Source organism: Mustela lutreola, chromosome 1, assembly GCF_030435805.1.
Source record: "Mustela lutreola isolate mMusLut2 chromosome 1, mMusLut2.pri, whole genome shotgun sequence".
In the NCBI taxonomy this organism is placed as follows: domain Eukaryota; kingdom Metazoa; phylum Chordata; class Mammalia; order Carnivora; family Mustelidae; genus Mustela; species Mustela lutreola.
In genome coordinates this window covers 203,698,148-203,714,526 of record NC_081290.1, presented here as the reverse complement: position 1 = coordinate 203,714,526, position 16,379 = coordinate 203,698,148, and the positions used below count along the sequence as shown (strand labels likewise).

The 16,379-nt window shown below is 45.5% G+C and overlaps 1 protein-coding gene across 1 annotated transcript in view; it reads left to right on the top strand.

The window, feature by feature from the left end:
• The first annotated feature begins 1,837 nt into the window (after positions 1–1,837).
• The window catches only part of OPCML (opioid binding protein/cell adhesion molecule like), a 1,091,065-nt gene continuing 1,076,523 nt past the window's right edge, over positions 1,838–16,379 (top strand). The window contains exon 1 of the mRNA XM_059185328.1: positions 1,838–2,161. Within this exon, the coding sequence (XP_059041311.1) occupies positions 2,101–2,161 (61 nt within the window). The 5' untranslated portion in view covers positions 1,838–2,100. The remainder of the gene's footprint in view (positions 2,162–16,379) is intronic.

Sequence of the window (16,379 nt, the reverse complement as noted above, 5' to 3'; positions counted from 1 at the left end):
TTTCTGTCTGTATCTGCTCTGTTTCTTCATCTTGGAATATCCGTCTAATTTCTCTGGTCTCGCTGATCCCCACCCTTTGCAAGTCAGTTCTGTTCTCTAGAAGATCCAGTCACTTGTTATAATTTTGATAAACCTCTGTAGGATTCTAGTATTGTTCAAAGCAATCCCAGATCAATTGTCTGTAAATGCCATGTGTGTAACTTCGGTGTATAGATTTTGACCTTATTACTTAGTGTGTGTCCCATTATCTTCTATTTAGAGCCAAAAGATGTGTTAATTTTTGCCTTCAAATATACTGTAGACCCTTTCCAAACAAGAGCAAATCATATCCCTCATACCCCAGCCTTTAAAAAGGACTTTATATTAAGTACATACTTTGTAAGTACCAGGTGATGATTATTTATATTCATCATATGTTTTCTACTTAACTCATAAAGTTTCAGACTTGTTTATAAGGAGGTAAGGAATTAATTGTCTCACTTCTTTAAAAGCAAATGGGCTTCATTTTGCAGAAAGGAAGGAGCTTTGTTAGACTAAAATGACTTGCTGGCGATTGGTTGTAGACATAGAAACTGTGGCGTTTGCTGTAGGACAGACTTGTGTTTGAATCCCGGCTCTCATTAGCTGCGTGGCCTTTAGCAAATTGCCAAACCTCTCTGAACCTCAGTTTTAGCCTGTTAAAATCCAGGAATAATAATGCCGACATGGCAGGACTATGGTGAGGATTAATTAAAATAATACGTGTGAATATGTGTGCTGTAGTAGGTACACGGGAGACGTTAGCCATTGCGGTGGAGGGGAGGAAGAAAGCTCTGACACAGGCGACAGCACTCAAGATCTCCAGCCACGCATACACTTCAATCTGGGAAGGGGTCCAAGCCTCTGCGGGTCTTTGGGGGACACTCTGGGATGGAAATAGTGTTATATATATCTGTCCAGTCCCTTTGGTAAAACCTAGTGTGGTGTTCTTATCACAGATCCTCAAGGTTCAAAGGATATTTCGCGGGTAGCATTTACTCAGCAAGCAAAGTGTACCACCCATAAGCATGCTTTAGGGAAGGCTACAGGCTGTTTTAGAGCAGGTACTGAGCAGGAGAAATTCTGAGGTATATCACACCCAGAAATACTGTGGGACAGGCTAGACTGTGAAAGGGAAAAGCAAAGACAGAAAGCCACAGGTATGCTTCCAGGCCTCCTCTTGAAGGCAGCCTCCAATTACTCTGGCAAGTTTCTGCTTCCTTGAGATCTAATCAGAATATATTCCTGCCTATACTGTAATCATAGCAATTGTTTGAGCTTCTATAGCATCTTGTCTTGGTAGAGTTTCAGAATGCTCTAATTGTGGGGAACTGGCCAATTCTCTGCATTCTTTGTGAAAAAAATCTTAACGCACCCATCTTCCTGCTGGGAAAACTGAATTCCTTCCAAGTGCTCTTAATAGCAGAATTGGGGAGCGAGGTGCAGATTTAATTGTTTCAGTGTTCCTGTGGGTTACAGCTCCTTCTGGCCCCCTACCTGGAGACCTGGAAGAAGGAACAATGATAAAGAATTAGCGTGGGCTTTAGTCACATTTCCTTTTTTGTTGTGCCCTGAGCCCTGCTTGGGTAAGGATGACACCAACAGTTCCAGCCTCCTCCCCACTGCCCACCGAGGCGCTCGTGTGTGCCCACAGAAGCCATACACTGGCATACTGACACATACACCCGTGCACACTGCCGAGCTCCGGGTGAGAGGTGATGAAGGGACAGGCTTCAACTCCCCTTGGAGTCAAGCCTCCCAGATAGGAAAGCCTCCGGGTGTCGCTCAGCAGAGTGGAGCCAATGCGTGCCTTGGAGGAGGTCTGCTCTGAGCCCTGTACAGATTGGTGCTGATGATTCTTACCAGTTGTGTGTATGTGCAAGAAAAAAAAAAATCAGAGAGGCTGCCTGCCTGCTCCCATCTCTCGCGCGCTCTCTCTTGCTCCCTCTCTCTTTTGCTCTCTCCCTCCCTTTGCAAACATTGGATTTAAACCTGCTCAGAATTCAGCACAGAGGAAGGCAGCCGCGGTAGCAGCAGCAGAAGCAGTAGCAAGCCCAGCAGCTGAGACACCACAGCCTCAAGATGTACCACCCCGCCTGCTGGATCGTCTTCTCCGCGACGACCGCCCTGCTCTTCATCCCAGGTACCGGGGGAAGGGGTCCGTCTATTCCTGGGGCGATTTGGAGGTATTAGAGCATTAGAGGAAGGGGGAAGGAGGAGAGCCCAGGAGCAAGAGAGGGAGTGGGAGATGCATGTGGGGGAAAGAGGTAGGCTTGCTGTATGCACGCACACACATCCGCTCCTCACTCACACGCATGCAGATGCTTGCAGCACAGGATTTGCTCTCTGTTCCCTGTGATGCGATCCGTGAGCTGGGTTCGAGAGCTGCACCGTGCTGCGAGGCACCGCTGTTTCTCTGCAAGGTACCAACTAGCATTAACCAGTTGTGGTCCCAGGGGTAAGAGAAGAGGGGTTGAAACTCCCAGTCGTAAATCCTTCTGGCCGCTTGTGTTGGGACCTGCAGGACAGATGGAGCACCCTTATTTCTGTCTCCTGGTTTCTCTCTGTTTCTGAATCAGTCTCCACCTCTCCTGGTCCCCTGATCTCTGTTTTTTCCAGTCTCTCTGCCTGTCTCTTTTCTCTCCACTGCTCGCCCTCCACCCCTCCCTCCCCCCTCCCTCCTGAACCTGGTCTCCCCACTCTCTGACTCCAGCTCCTTGCTCTCCTGATCCTCCTCTGCTCCTGCATTTCCTGTCTTCACACAGTCCGTCTACCACCCCTCACCCTTTCTTTATCCTTCCGCCAAATGGGCAGATGATGCCTTTGGAATCTACAATCTACTCACTGTCTCCTCCTACTCCTCACCTGGGAAATGTGTATTTCCCGTGACAGAATTTGGCATGTTCTCCTGGGGGAAGACTGGGAATCGGGATTTACCTGATTCTCCTCAGCATCTTCCCTACCTTATCTAGTGATTTAGATGTGATCCTACCTATCACAGCAGTTACTTGTTTGGGGAAAACAAATCTGCAGTGACACAGGTAAGATGCTGCAATCCTACCAGAATGAGCTTAATGGAAGTGTTGCAAAACCCAACACGTTCTAATAGATTTGATAATTGCACGCGTGCTGTTCGCAAGCAGACAACTGAATGCCTGCAGGCATCCTTCAAACAATGCTGAAGGGACTGGGTTATGCTTGCCAAGGTTTTAGGCAGCATCAAAGTGTCTGTGGGGTTTCCATACTAAACCCCAAACCAGTAAGGATTTTCTTTTCCCTCCTCACATCCCCCCCCAACAAATTGAAATACATGCATTTGGGTAAACATTAGCTTAATGTAAAATCCCATACATATATACACAGACGCAAATTCTGAGATTCTTAAACCCTACATATCCTGATATAGGTAGAATGCATAATTTTATATTTTTTTAATTGAGAATCCCTTGGTTTTGGTTTTTATTCTCAAGACATTAAAGCCCTAATATTTCTAAGGACCAGAGTGAAATTAGAAAAACAAAAGTTTACTGGGGAGAAAGAAGAGAGAAGGGACTTAAAAAAAAAAGAAAAAAAAATTCCTTGAATGATGTTTTCCAGGGTTTTTAAAAAATCATACTTCTTGTAGCAGGGATGGCTCTGCAGAATCGTGTTTCCAGCTGTTCTTTAGGCTGAGAAGTTCAGAGTGCGTGGTGCTGTCATTCTTCTGCAGATTCCAGCCTGGGAGGGGGTTTTGGCCAGACAGGGTTCAGGGGAGAAAGGCAGGACAGGCAGGGAGCACTCAGTACCTGCTCCAGCCTGATAGAGGGAGCCAGGTGGGCACTCTGGGTCCAGTGTGAGAAGACAAACTTTCCTGTGTGTGCAACTTCCCTGACTGCCTGGCAGCCCCTGGGGCCTCTTGGTGCCAGACTGCCTTCCTCCCCCTGTGCTTGGGCCCAGACAGGAAGAGCTGCAGAGCTCAGTACCCCCTCCCCAAGGGCTCTTGCCTGTGGGTTTGCTCTTCCTCCAGAAAGGGATCAGAAAATTATACCTCAAAATGGGAGGGGGTGAGTCCTAGCCAGCTGAAGCTGCATTGCAGTGCACCCTGAAGGAATCAGGGTGAGACCTCCCTCTAGAGGTCCCGCGGCACCCGCAAACGCAGCTCCACTCCATTGGTAGGGTGTTGACCTTGCTTGCTGGAGAAGCTTCTGTACCTAAAGCCAGCTGTGCTCAAGGGAATGACCTCAGCCTTCCCAGCCCTTCTGCCCTCCCCAGAATAAAGTGTGGTGGGCAGGAGTGAGGGCAGGGCACAGGGGAGAGCCTCGGGTCACTTGTGCTCAGAGGCTACTCTGCTAACTGTGCCAGGAGTCCGCCCTGAGATGTCTCCCAGGGAGAAGGAAAGGTTGGCTTTGGGTAGCATGTGTGGAGAGAAGGAAAACACTTCATGAGGGGTTTCTGTGGGACCCAAAAGTTCTGATGAGCACAAATGGCTTACTTGTGACTTCTTCCTCCTTGCTTCTCTTACTTCCTTCATCAGGCTTTTAGACTTTTCTTTTTCTTTGTTTCAAATGATGCTTTTTCTCCCATCGGGATTAACACCAGCTCATTAGCCACCTCCTTTTCCTGTGTCTTAAGACAGAGGCTAATGCTATAGTAAAACCCTGACCTGGTTAGGCCTTGATGCCATTTTATTCTGCAGCCTTCTATATCTTGGTAAACATGCCTCCATCCCAGAATGATTTTAAGGTGAATATTGTCGCCTCTTGGTGCCTTCCAGGGAGAGACGATGGTCATAGATTGCTTTTCTAGGCTGAATCTCAGGGATAGGAAAGACAGTAACAAGTGGAGAATGTAATGAACCCCCATCCAAGATGGGGAGAGGACTTATGTTGACAACTGAAGGGTCGCATTAGGGTCATACTAGGGCTTGAGACATTTGAGCTCCTGAGCTTTTGTGGTCCTAGGTAGGAGGAGAGATGGGTCTAGGCAGAGAGAGCCCTGTGGATCTTGGGTCTGGGGGCTTGGTGGAAAGATGAGTAACTTGGAGGAGCCAGCCCTGAGAAGCCTGGAGGGAAGGACATTTACATTCAAATCACGGGGTGGGGTTAGGTGTGGGGTGGGGGAAAGAGATTAAAATGCAGAATCCCTGCCCCCACCGCAGACAAGCATCTTTAACAAGCCTAGCAGAACCTTCTGAAGCACTGTAAACCCACTTGGTCTGCACTTTAAAATCTGTGTGTCTGTGGCCTGCAGCACTCGAGTAGAAACTCTTCTTCTGCCTGCCTTTTCCCTTCAGGTTCAAAACTTGGCAGGATGGTATGGGAATGGAAGTGAGGCTGTGTTACTGTGTTTAGTGGTCAAGGCTCAGTACCCTGGAGCACAGCACAGCCCTTCTTTTCTCAAGTTCAGACCGTTATCTCCTGTTTGTCCCCTTCTCCCTGGCCGATCTTGCTTGTGCCTCCTATGCCGTGATTCGAAGCAGGACAGTTAGCTGTAAAGCGTCCCCCTCCACCTGGGCTGGACTCAGTTGTGTTCCATGCGCAGATCTGTCAGCTTGGATTCACAGCCACAGCCACATCCTCCCTTATTTAATCATGCTTGGTCTGAAAGCCCTGGATTCACATAAACAGCTCTGTCGGGTGTAGGGGTCTTCCTTTACCCCCACATACATTCTCACATCTTCCTGTAGGAAAGTGCCCTGGCTCTTGGGTTCCTTGGGCTGGAATGCTTGGCTTTGGGTGAGTCTTGGGGTGGCCTCTACATCTAAATTTCCATGAATTCTTTCCCCATGGCCAGCACAGAATTGAGGAGCTGGCTAAGTTTGCCTGGTTTGCATGAGGGACTCAAGAGAAGAACCCTTTGCCATGGGAGAATCCCAGCCCTAGACTCAACTATAAATGAGATATGAGATATGGACAAGGATTGAGCACCCAGTTATTCTCAAGACTTCGTCATCCTTCTGCCAATCATAGATTTGTGCCCCTCTGCCCCAACCTACCCTGTAGCCCTCGATCCCTTACAAATGATGGACATGTTAATAAGGTCGGGCTACATGCTATCAGCGCTCAGCATTGGCCCAGTGGCAATAGCAGGCCTGAGAAGGAGGCAGGTGTCGGGAGCCTCATAAAGATGGCTTTTTCAGTAGCCTGGAGCCAGGCAGCATTGCTCAACCTGAGATTAATCAGAGATCCCGAATAGCTTGAGATTCTCATGTGTTGCTTCAGTCCTGTCTGCTCTGTGCTTTCTGTCATTCTTAGAACCTTCCGTCATGTCTCTGTAGCCCGGAAAATTACAGAATAAGATTCTTGAGACAGTTGGCACTTGCGTGGAGTTCGTTATGTAGCAGCTCTGGGCCTCAGCCTCCCACATCAGCCAGTAACTACTACACTACTCCTCCTGCTCCCTGTCTTCAACCTGTGTCAGAGGTTCACGGGGCAGAGTGTGAGTACACTGAGATGGGACTTCCCCTAAGCCTCTAAGAGTGCGAAAAGCAGAGGACTGAGACCTGGGAAGGAGTTCTTTGAGGTTTCTTTAGTTGACTAAAGGTATTCCCTCGAATCTCAGCCTACCAATCTGTAGAATGGGTTCTAATTATGTATGCTTCCTGTTCCAGTTGGACAGAATAGCCAAAAGTCTAAGTTAGATGAAAACAAGTGGAACATTTCTGAATTTTTGTCACTGAAAGCAAAGACAAAAGCACCTCATTACGGTCTCCTAACAATAGGGCAAACAGCGACTTGCATGTAGATGGAGTGAGAACCCCTTATCGCGGAAGAAGGAAGAAGATGAGCCAGGACCATACCAGCTCACCTGTGACACAGTCTTTACCACAGTGATGAAAATAATCTGAATGTAATTCATCCATTCATTTATCCAGGAAGACAGGTTCTAATTAAGCAAAATCTATTAAGTAAGGTACTCTCCTGCCCCAAGAAACATAGATCCAGTGAAACAGGAAATTATTCAGCATTCTCCTTTTGGACTCCCAATGAGATATGCATGCTGACTTTGAGCTTCCCATGCCTTAGTTTCTCTGCATTGAAAACTAGAGTAGCAGACATGGCTCCATGGTCTCCCAAAACAGTGTTTTGCAATATTTTGGGTGGGCTGTTATGGACATGGACTTGCTTATGAGCCTTGGACAGTGGTACTCCAGGAGCCCTGTCACCCACGGGCTATGTACTATGACTTTCCTGTCCCTGGCTCACTGGAGAGGGGCCCATGGCCTGCTGCCATCTGCTCGCAGCTGGTTAGGGCTGGGGAGAGAGGACAGAGGGGAAGCAAAGCCTGGCTATTCCTGTCAGTGAACTCAAGTGTCAGCCCACAGATGGCCTGTGGCTGCTGACAAGCCAGGCTGTCAGAAGCGGTGGATATTAGCACCTCTGGATGTTGAATGACACCTTCCAGACACAGGGGCTGGGCAGGCACTCATAGGAGGGAGACAGGCTGGCATGAGCTTGGGTCAGCTCTGCTCTCGTCTCCCACTCCTATCCCTGCTATAGACACCAAGCTCCTGGGGACATTTGTCCCTCTTGCCTTTTTATGCTGCTGGTGGAAGGCTGAGACTTGGACTTTGCTTCTTAATCTGCGAGGCCTTGGCTAACTCTGCCTTTTCCTGGAGGGTAGGGGGTGGTAACACAGAGGGGCATGGATATCATTCCATTTACCAGATTTCTATACCACTCTGTTCTGTACTCCAAAACAGTGGTGTTTGTAGGGTGAGGGGCAAAATTGAAAGTTCTTCTGGGGTGGAGCAAAATATAATCCTATAACCAGAGAAAAACTTTTAAGACAATTGATTTCTATTCCCTTCCTATTGGTGTGTGAATATATATTCTCTCCAGTCTTCACCTTCTCCTCCTCAAGTCAATACACACACACACACACACACACACACACACGCAGATGAGAGTTTAGCTACCCTCAAAATCACATTCACAACTTCTTAAAGAAAGCAAGTTACTTCCTCTTGACTTCTATCTCTGTCCTTCCAGAACTCGCTGCTGTGGCCTCTAGGCCTTGGTGCTCTCCCTGTGGGCACCTAGAGCAAGGGGCCTGCAGGCTGCTTCTACCAGATAGAGCCATACGAAAGCATGTGTGTGTGCTTCCCCCTAGTGATGCAGAGACCCCCTGCACATTGGCCCACTGGCCCCTGGGCTCCAGGGCTGCTGCTGGAGGCAGGCCTTGCACTTGTTTGCTATCTTTTCCCTCCAACCCAGACCCCTTGGTGCTGAGACGCTAGGGACTCCCCTGCAGTCACTAGACTAACTTAATTAAATGTTTGCAAAATGCTTTGAGACACCCCTGGGCAATGTGCTGGGTAAGTGCAGAGCATTATCATTATGATGCAGGCACATTCCCTTTAATGAGCAGAGATGCTGTGCAGAGAGACCCCTGGAAAGGCCAAGATGAATCGATGCATTAGGACACAGGCCATTGATTGGAATGGCTGCTTGTAGGTTTGTGGGGGATGCTAAGTGACAGTCGGATGACACACTCAAATCCAACATGGAGTAAACCAGCATGTTTGGCATTTCAAGGGACAGACTGTCTGAAATGGTCTGAGTGGTCATTTTGGAACCTTTATTCCCAGGGCATTTTCACAGGCTTTATCATTCATGGGAGTTTTTGCCTAGTGATAATACTTAGTGTGTGAGTATAGTTTTTGCCTGATGGTCCCAAGCTTTATGGTTTACCTGGAGAATTTTTCTTTGGCCTCATTTGTTCCTCAAAGTCACTGTGACATAGGCCAGTCAAATATTGACCCCTTATCTTTGCTTTGCTTGAAACTCTAGGTAGACTTCTGGTTGCCTTTAGAGTCCAAAGTACTCAGCATGGTCCACCTGCCTTAACCAGCCCCTGGTCTCATTTCATCTCACCTCACATCTCTCTCCCCTCCCAGTTCATGGCTCTAACCACTCGGGACTTGATCCATTCCCCAAACACACCATGTTCTTTCTTTCTTCGAGGACTTCATCTATGAGGTTACGAGGCCTAAAAAATTCTGATCCTCTTATCGTGCTGTTTCTGGCCAAACTTTCATTCTACCCTTCAGGGCTCAGCTTAACTATTGCTTCTCAGAGATTCTCCATGCTCTAAACTAGGGTAGATCTCTCTCTTTATTATGCAAGTCCACGAGACTGGGTTTCTTCTAACACTGTGAGTCCCTGTATTCTAAAGTAATTCTTTGTTGTAGGTCTCTTTACCTCCCTGGACCATGGTCCATAGAGGTAGTGAACACACTGTTTGGTTCTCCAGCACATCCTAAGTGCTTAACACAATGACAGTTATTAAATAAGGGCTTCAAAAGTATTTGTTGTTTGGATAAGTGAGTGGGTGAATTGAATGGACAAACGAACAGGTAATCAGCCAAGGTCACACAAATACCAAGTGTCAGCTTATCTATTCTATCATTCTGTTTCATCCCATTGAATGCTCAAAGGCATCTGGGACCCTGGGTCTCAGCTTACCCATCCGCTTCCCCATCTGCTGAGTGAGGACAGAGAGGCATGGAGATGTGCTCTGCTAATGGGAGATGGAAATGTGCGAAGAATGCTTATAATGATTACTCACTCCAGTGTTCATGCTTGTCAATAAACACCAGCTCCAAGCTACCAACCAAACACATGCAGCAGTTCAGAATTGGAGCTGCATGTTTTCAGATCTCACATCACATGTTGCGACAGACACGACTGACAGTGAGAGTTGTTCCATAAACACAGATGTGGGCCCTGATGTGGGCTATTGGTTTAATGCAAACCCAAATACTTAGCAGATTTAATCAGGATGTCTGTTGACATGGCCCCAATTATTTGAAACTTAGAGTCATGCTTGTAGTGTCAACATTATACAATAGAAGGAAGACTTGTGTTGTTCACAAAAAGTAAAATGTTGACAGTGTAGGAGTGAGTTATATTTGAGCAAGTGATACTTATATGGGTTGATGTTCATATGGAAAAAGTATAAAGGGTCTCAATGAATCAAAGGAAATTGATAAGGGCCTTTCTCATTTCTTATACCCAGTCATTTTTTGTAGGCCTGCCTATTTTAGACTTGTCATTTCATGGTTGTGGGATTCTGAATACCAGGGCATCTTGTGTTATTCATCTCAGAGTGTTCTAAGTGCCAAGCACATTAACTTACTTGACATGTTATTTATTGAGTGATTGTTATGTGGCAAACACTATGCTAGGCACTGATAATGTGATGCCTGAACAAAGATCATTATGGTCCCTGTTCTTGTGAAGTTTATAGTCTAGTGGGCTAGACATACATCAAATAGATACCTGTATGGTTGTGAAATCACAACTGAGATAAGACTTTGGAAGGGAAAATGTATGCTGCTGTGATTGCCTGTAAGGAGGTCTTGATATTGCCAGGGAGATCAATGAAGCCTTTCCCATGAAAGAGACAACAGGGCTGAGATCTGAAGGATGAAGAGTGAAAACTACTCAAACCCAAGGGAGGAGGCAGAGGAAGGGGCAGAGTGAACAAGATATGCAGAGACAACATAGGAGAAGGGGTCAGCGGACATTCTATTCAGCTGCATGGAGAGGTAGGGAGTTTGGTGTAAGATACATTGAGAGAGCTGGGAAGGGATCAGAAGATGCAGCCTCTGCCCACACGAAGTTCATGTTTATCATTTTGGTCTTTATTCTAGAAGTGATGGAATACCACTGATATGACTCATGTGATGAGGGTGAAGATCATGAGTTATATGTTTGAATCTTGTTCTTGTTCCATTTGCAGAATGGATTAGAGGCGAGCAAACATGGAAGGAGGTAGGTCAGTGGGAGGCTACTGCAGTAAGTCAGATGGGAAACCACTGGTGGTGGGTGAAATGGGGAGACATAGATGACCTGAGAGCTGTTACAGCAATGTCATGGGTGTGCCTTATATGTTTGAAATATCGAATCTAAAAGTAAACCCATAATAGGTACTGACAGTCCTTTGGGGGAGCATTGAGAAAAGTATCTGTCCTCAAGTTCTTGCTCACAAACCATCTATTTCAGTTTAGGTGTACTCTTGCTGTGAGATAAGGAATAGATTATTTTTGGAAATTCCATCATTTCTGGAAGTCTAATAATCTCAGCTCCTTAACTCGTGTCCTCTCAAGGGTTTAATGTGGAAGTTTAAGATTATATCACTCAACTCCCCAATCCATCAGAAGGATTACAAAGAGCTCTAGCTGTGTTAACTCCTAGATTTGCCCCTGATTATTTTCTCCTGGAATAAATCAGGGATATTAGAGAGAGGTTTTGATTGGACTTGAGTGATTTGGGGGGCACAAAGATACAACCATTTCTCAAATATTATCAAAATGATAGGAAAGAATGCATGACCTCTTCCCAAGATCAACTACCTGGATAAATTACAATAATTTATTTTGAAAAGTAAAGGTCATTGGAACTAAGAAGGCTCTTAGAGATGATCTAATCAATTCCTTTCATTTTATCGATGAGACCACTGAGGCAAAGGGGGTCCAAGTATCTTATTCAAGGTCACATTATCAGATAGTGACTGAGCCAATGTTTGAACACAGTTTTCAATAACCTGTGTTCATAGCTTGCCTGATGTCATTTCAGTGTGATAGTGAAGGGCTGAGCTGAACTTTGTCCCCCTCTCTGGTACACTATTGGGAAATGAACTAACTTGTAACCTTGGTCACTACTCTGTTTCCCTGAAACTCTCTCATCATAGTGCACAAAGAACAGGGCAACTCCACAGTATCTTTTGCCCAGTGATTAAGGTGAGGGGTCAAGAAACAAAAGAGAAGCCTTGTCCTTTTCAGAGGCTTTCTCACACTTTGAAGGACCTTTGTAACTGAACTGGGAGACATCTTAAAATCAATCTTTTCTTGATATGCAGAATGATATGCTCAGGGTAGTACAATATCAAATTTCAGACATGTGTCCACCTGACTTGCTTGGTCTATACACTATAAAAAACACCTGCCTTTATCATCACTATACCATCAAAATATCTATTTTAAACTTATCTATTTGGTCTTGGCTCTGAACTAACCAAGAGAAACTCCACACTGAGAATGCCTGAGTCTTTATATTAATGATTCATGTTTAAATGGTGACTTGTAGTATACAAAGCACATTCATGTACATCCTAATTTTCCTGTAGCTAGTGAGTGAAAGAGCCAAAATATCCAGGTCTTTTTACTTCCTTACTCCTATACCATCACACCACCTTCACAATGGACAACATGGGTGTGGGTGCAGTGAAAACAATAGTTTCAAAGCAGCTGTAGACAAATGTGGAACAGAGAGCAAAATCTATGCCAGGTATGATTAAGGGTGAATACAATGATGTATGTGACATGGTAGGATTGCTAAAACATGACAGTGATGGGGCCAAGCATCTATGGGCATTTCTGTTTCTAGGAAGATAGGCTTAAAGAAGGCTGTGGCTTCTCTGAACAAGCCAACCTTGTTCTTTTGAATAGCCCAGTGCCAAGGGATTTCCCACTCTCCTCAAAGAGAAGAGAATGTTGGAAGAGAGAATGTGGCAGATAGAAATAGCCCGTCAGCCTACAGGCTCCAAGAGAAGCTGGAGTTTCCTTGGGAGTTCCCTGGCTTTATCCCATGGAGAAGAGAATGCCCAGTCTTGCTTGGCACTGGGGTGAATTCCTCTTTGGGTGAGACCCAGATGGGAAAGGATGACGAAAACCTCTATTAGGAATCTGTATCTTTCCCTGATGGGCCTTACCTTCTTTTTATTCGGGGGCAAGGTCTTGGGAGTAAAAGGGAACTGCCTTACAATTGCCACCAATTTAGCCCCCATGATGTCCATGGAGCCAGGACTGCTTCTTTATTATAACCTGAATGACTGTTTCTTTTAAATTATTTAAAGTAGATAGTTAGGTCTCTACTATTACGTTATGGGAGAGTATGAAAGCACTGACCTAGGAAGTAAAAGACATGGCTCCATCCCTGCATTTATGAAATGGATGGCCTTGGCTTCAGCCCAAGTGAACCAAGTGGTACAGCCTCCCTAGGATTCTTAATCCTCTTTGAAGAACAGGATAAAAGAACCTTATTACCTACTTCCCAGGGTGGCTGGAAGGGTGGTAAGAAACACCTGGTAAATGTTCTACAGTTCTAGGCTGCGAGGTCTTATTGCATCACTTGGGTTGACCATTTCTGTCTGGGTATTTCTCTCTTCTTTTTCTGTGTCAGTGTCCTTACTCCTGATTTTCTGTCTCGCTTTGACTGTCATGGGTTATGGTTATAATTGGCAGTGGAGTATATACTAAATTGCCTGTGACATTTGTTTGGAGGAGGAGGCCTATTTCAGGGAATCCTGCATTCACTTCTTTAGTCTTAAAGCAATGTTTGGTTGGTTTTTCCTTTTTCCATAGAGAACACTGGTAAGTGTTTTGTGTTTCCCCAGCTGAGCTACTCTGGCCCTGCTGAGAATATAAACTATGCTTTTTGGGTTGGAATGAAAGGGACCCAGAATGGGGTTGAGAAGAGCTCCAGTATGGAGCCTAAAGTCAGGCAAAAGAGTGTTCTGCTGCCCAGTGAGTGCTAGGCCTGGGCTGATGACACCTGCCTCTTAGATGTGTTGTCTCAACTTAAAGTAGAGTTTCAGGGAGCAGTATGTTGATGAAGATAATACTTTTCTGGGAAGATAGGTCCTTTTTGGCTCTCCTAAACATATACTGGAGAGGGGATTGACTAATTCCTCCGCATAAAGGCTGATTAATGAACCCCTAGAGATTAGATTCCTCTTTGCCCAGGCCTGAGGAGAAACTTTACAGCATCTCAGGACCCCACAAACCCATGCAGCCTATGCTGCACTGAATCCAGAATGAGATCCGTTGATTCACTGGTGTTGCTCAGATGGTAGAAAGGGGTCAATCTCCTGAGTCACATACTTATCTTATACCCTGCCCTAACCCAAATATGTTCAGCTTAAGTCGCGTCAGAAAAAGATTCAGCTTGAGAGGAGATGGTGAAATGGGCCGCAGTTCTGAAGAGGGGCCTTGAGACCAAGAATCTCCTCAGCACATGCTGCACTTGATCAGTCTTTCTGTCCATGTTGCTGGGATGTCTTCTGAGTAGCTAAAGCCTGTGGACTTTGATAAGCTAGGTCTCTGGAATAGAGTAGAGCTTACTTAAACCTTAACTGCATCCTGAGTCTTTATCTCATCTGGGGTGAGGAAGGGCCCTGCTCTAGAACACTTTTGGAACTAGAAAAAAATCATTTTTCATCAGATTCTAATATCTATGAAGATCCATAGGGCTAGCTTTGGATGGGCTCAGAGTTGTAGGGCTGCACCGTTTAGCTTTGATTTTGAATTGTGCAGTTCCTAACTCCCAGCCCTGGATCTCACTCATATGCATCGGAAGCTGTGTTGATGTGGTCAAGCTCCACAGAAACAGTGGATTCTTCTTTGGAAGCCAGTCATCCCAGGCAAAGCATGAAAGTCAGGCTTTTCTGATAGGCATATCCTTATAGATTAAAGGTGCCCAGAACCATTGACCATTTCCAGAGGTTAGACTTCCAGAAGCACCATTGAAGTGTATGTGCCTGTGAGGGCCACAGGTATCAAAAGGATAGCAAAATCAGATTTTATGCTGCAGTTGAAGAACAGAGTAATGGAAGAGAGTTTGGGGCGGGGGGTGGAGTCAAAGATACATAATAGCTTTCCCCACCCCTGTAAATGAATCCTACATTCTTTATTCTTCTTTATTTTCAATTCTTCATGACTATATTTTTCTGTTGCCTTTTGATGATGGCATCTGGGAAAAGGGTGATTGTGATAGATTTGTTTCAATGAAGAGAAAGCCCTCCAGTGTAACTTATCTCTTATGGCTCCCAGATGTTGGTTACAGGGCTTGGTTAGCTATCACCAGATCTCTCACTTTGGCCTGTGATTAGACTTCACTGTGTTCAAAGAAATGGATATATAAGAAGTATCTTAAGTACTCTCTCAAAAGTCTTTGAGGATTCCTCCTTTGTATTGCACTGAACATTTGGTGGTTGATGTCAGGGTCAGTGTGAAGCCAGGGAGCACGTGTCAGAGCTGGAAGAGAAGTTAGAAGAAAGTGGAAGTATGCATTATTGAAAGTCAAAGACAGGACCAGACCACCAAACAAGAGGGTACAGGGACAGAAACAGAGGTGGAGGACGAGGCAGCCACCCAGCCAGTGGAGCTGATAATACATCAGGGAGAAGGAAATCAGCTCTGAATGTGTTGCTGCGTCAGAGCGGAGTACAATCTCAATGTTGAGGTGCTATATAGTGACTTTCAGCCACTGGCAGAAACACCTCTTGGGAAGACCCCTGCCCAAGATATCAGAGGGCACACTGTACAACTCAGAAATATGAAAAATGTTTAGGAGTAAGCACAGGGCATCTGGGTATGTGCAACAACTGCCTGTCTGCCAGCCTACACCTGCTTACCACCCACTCATATATGCATACATCACTCTTAAGCATACCTCTTCTTGATTAATCATTTCTGCTAGCAAGTTAACCACCCCTCTTTTCTTGGTTAAGCTTGCTTTTGTCCAAAGCCTACAGGTTTAGTTGCAGCTAAGTAGATGAGAGTCTATCCCTCATTCTCTGAAAAAAAAGGATTCTCTTTTTGCTTTTGAAGGTTATGTCTTTGTAACATCAGAAGCAGAAATGTCATCAGACTCCACTTTGGAGTGAGAGAGGAAAGTATTGCTTCCTGGACCTGTGGTCTTCAAACATCATAGGATGTTAGAAATGGAAGGGAATTTAAGAACTCTTTAGTCTTCCTTGTTAATCTGATAGGTGATGCTTACCCAGGGGGGTATCCTTGCTTGTTCCCTCATCTATGGCTACAGGTGTCGCTTTTAAAAGCGGCCATAGTTATTAATCTACGCAGTTCTGCTAGGAAAATCCTCCAATCTCCAATCTCCTCTTCAGAAATACTTTACTCTTGCCTAGGAGGCTTCCCTTGTTCAGTTCTATTGCCGGGCTCTTCCATGGCTGTTTGGACTCTCCACACTGATGGCTTTGCTCAGGAGCTTGCTCAGCTCTAATTAGTTTTCTCCCCTCAAGATGATGCCTCTCAGATCGCTTCCCACAGCTCCATATCCTGCTGCCTATGGTGTTCTATTTGTGTTGTTCAGAGCCCTAAGGTTCTGATGCAGCTAAGTGGATGGGAGTCTATTCCCCACTCCCTGGCTGCAGCTGCCCTTAGCAACCAGAGTAGTTTCACCTTCACTTGTTTTGTACCATCCTTTTTGGCTTTAAAAAAAAAAAAAAATTAAGACCCACTATATTATCACTGGTCTCTGAACTTTTTTGTTTTAAAGCATGTACACACGGTGCGTTTATTCAGGTAGAAATGATAATATGTTGCCTTACATATATGATGACTAAAAATATAGGAT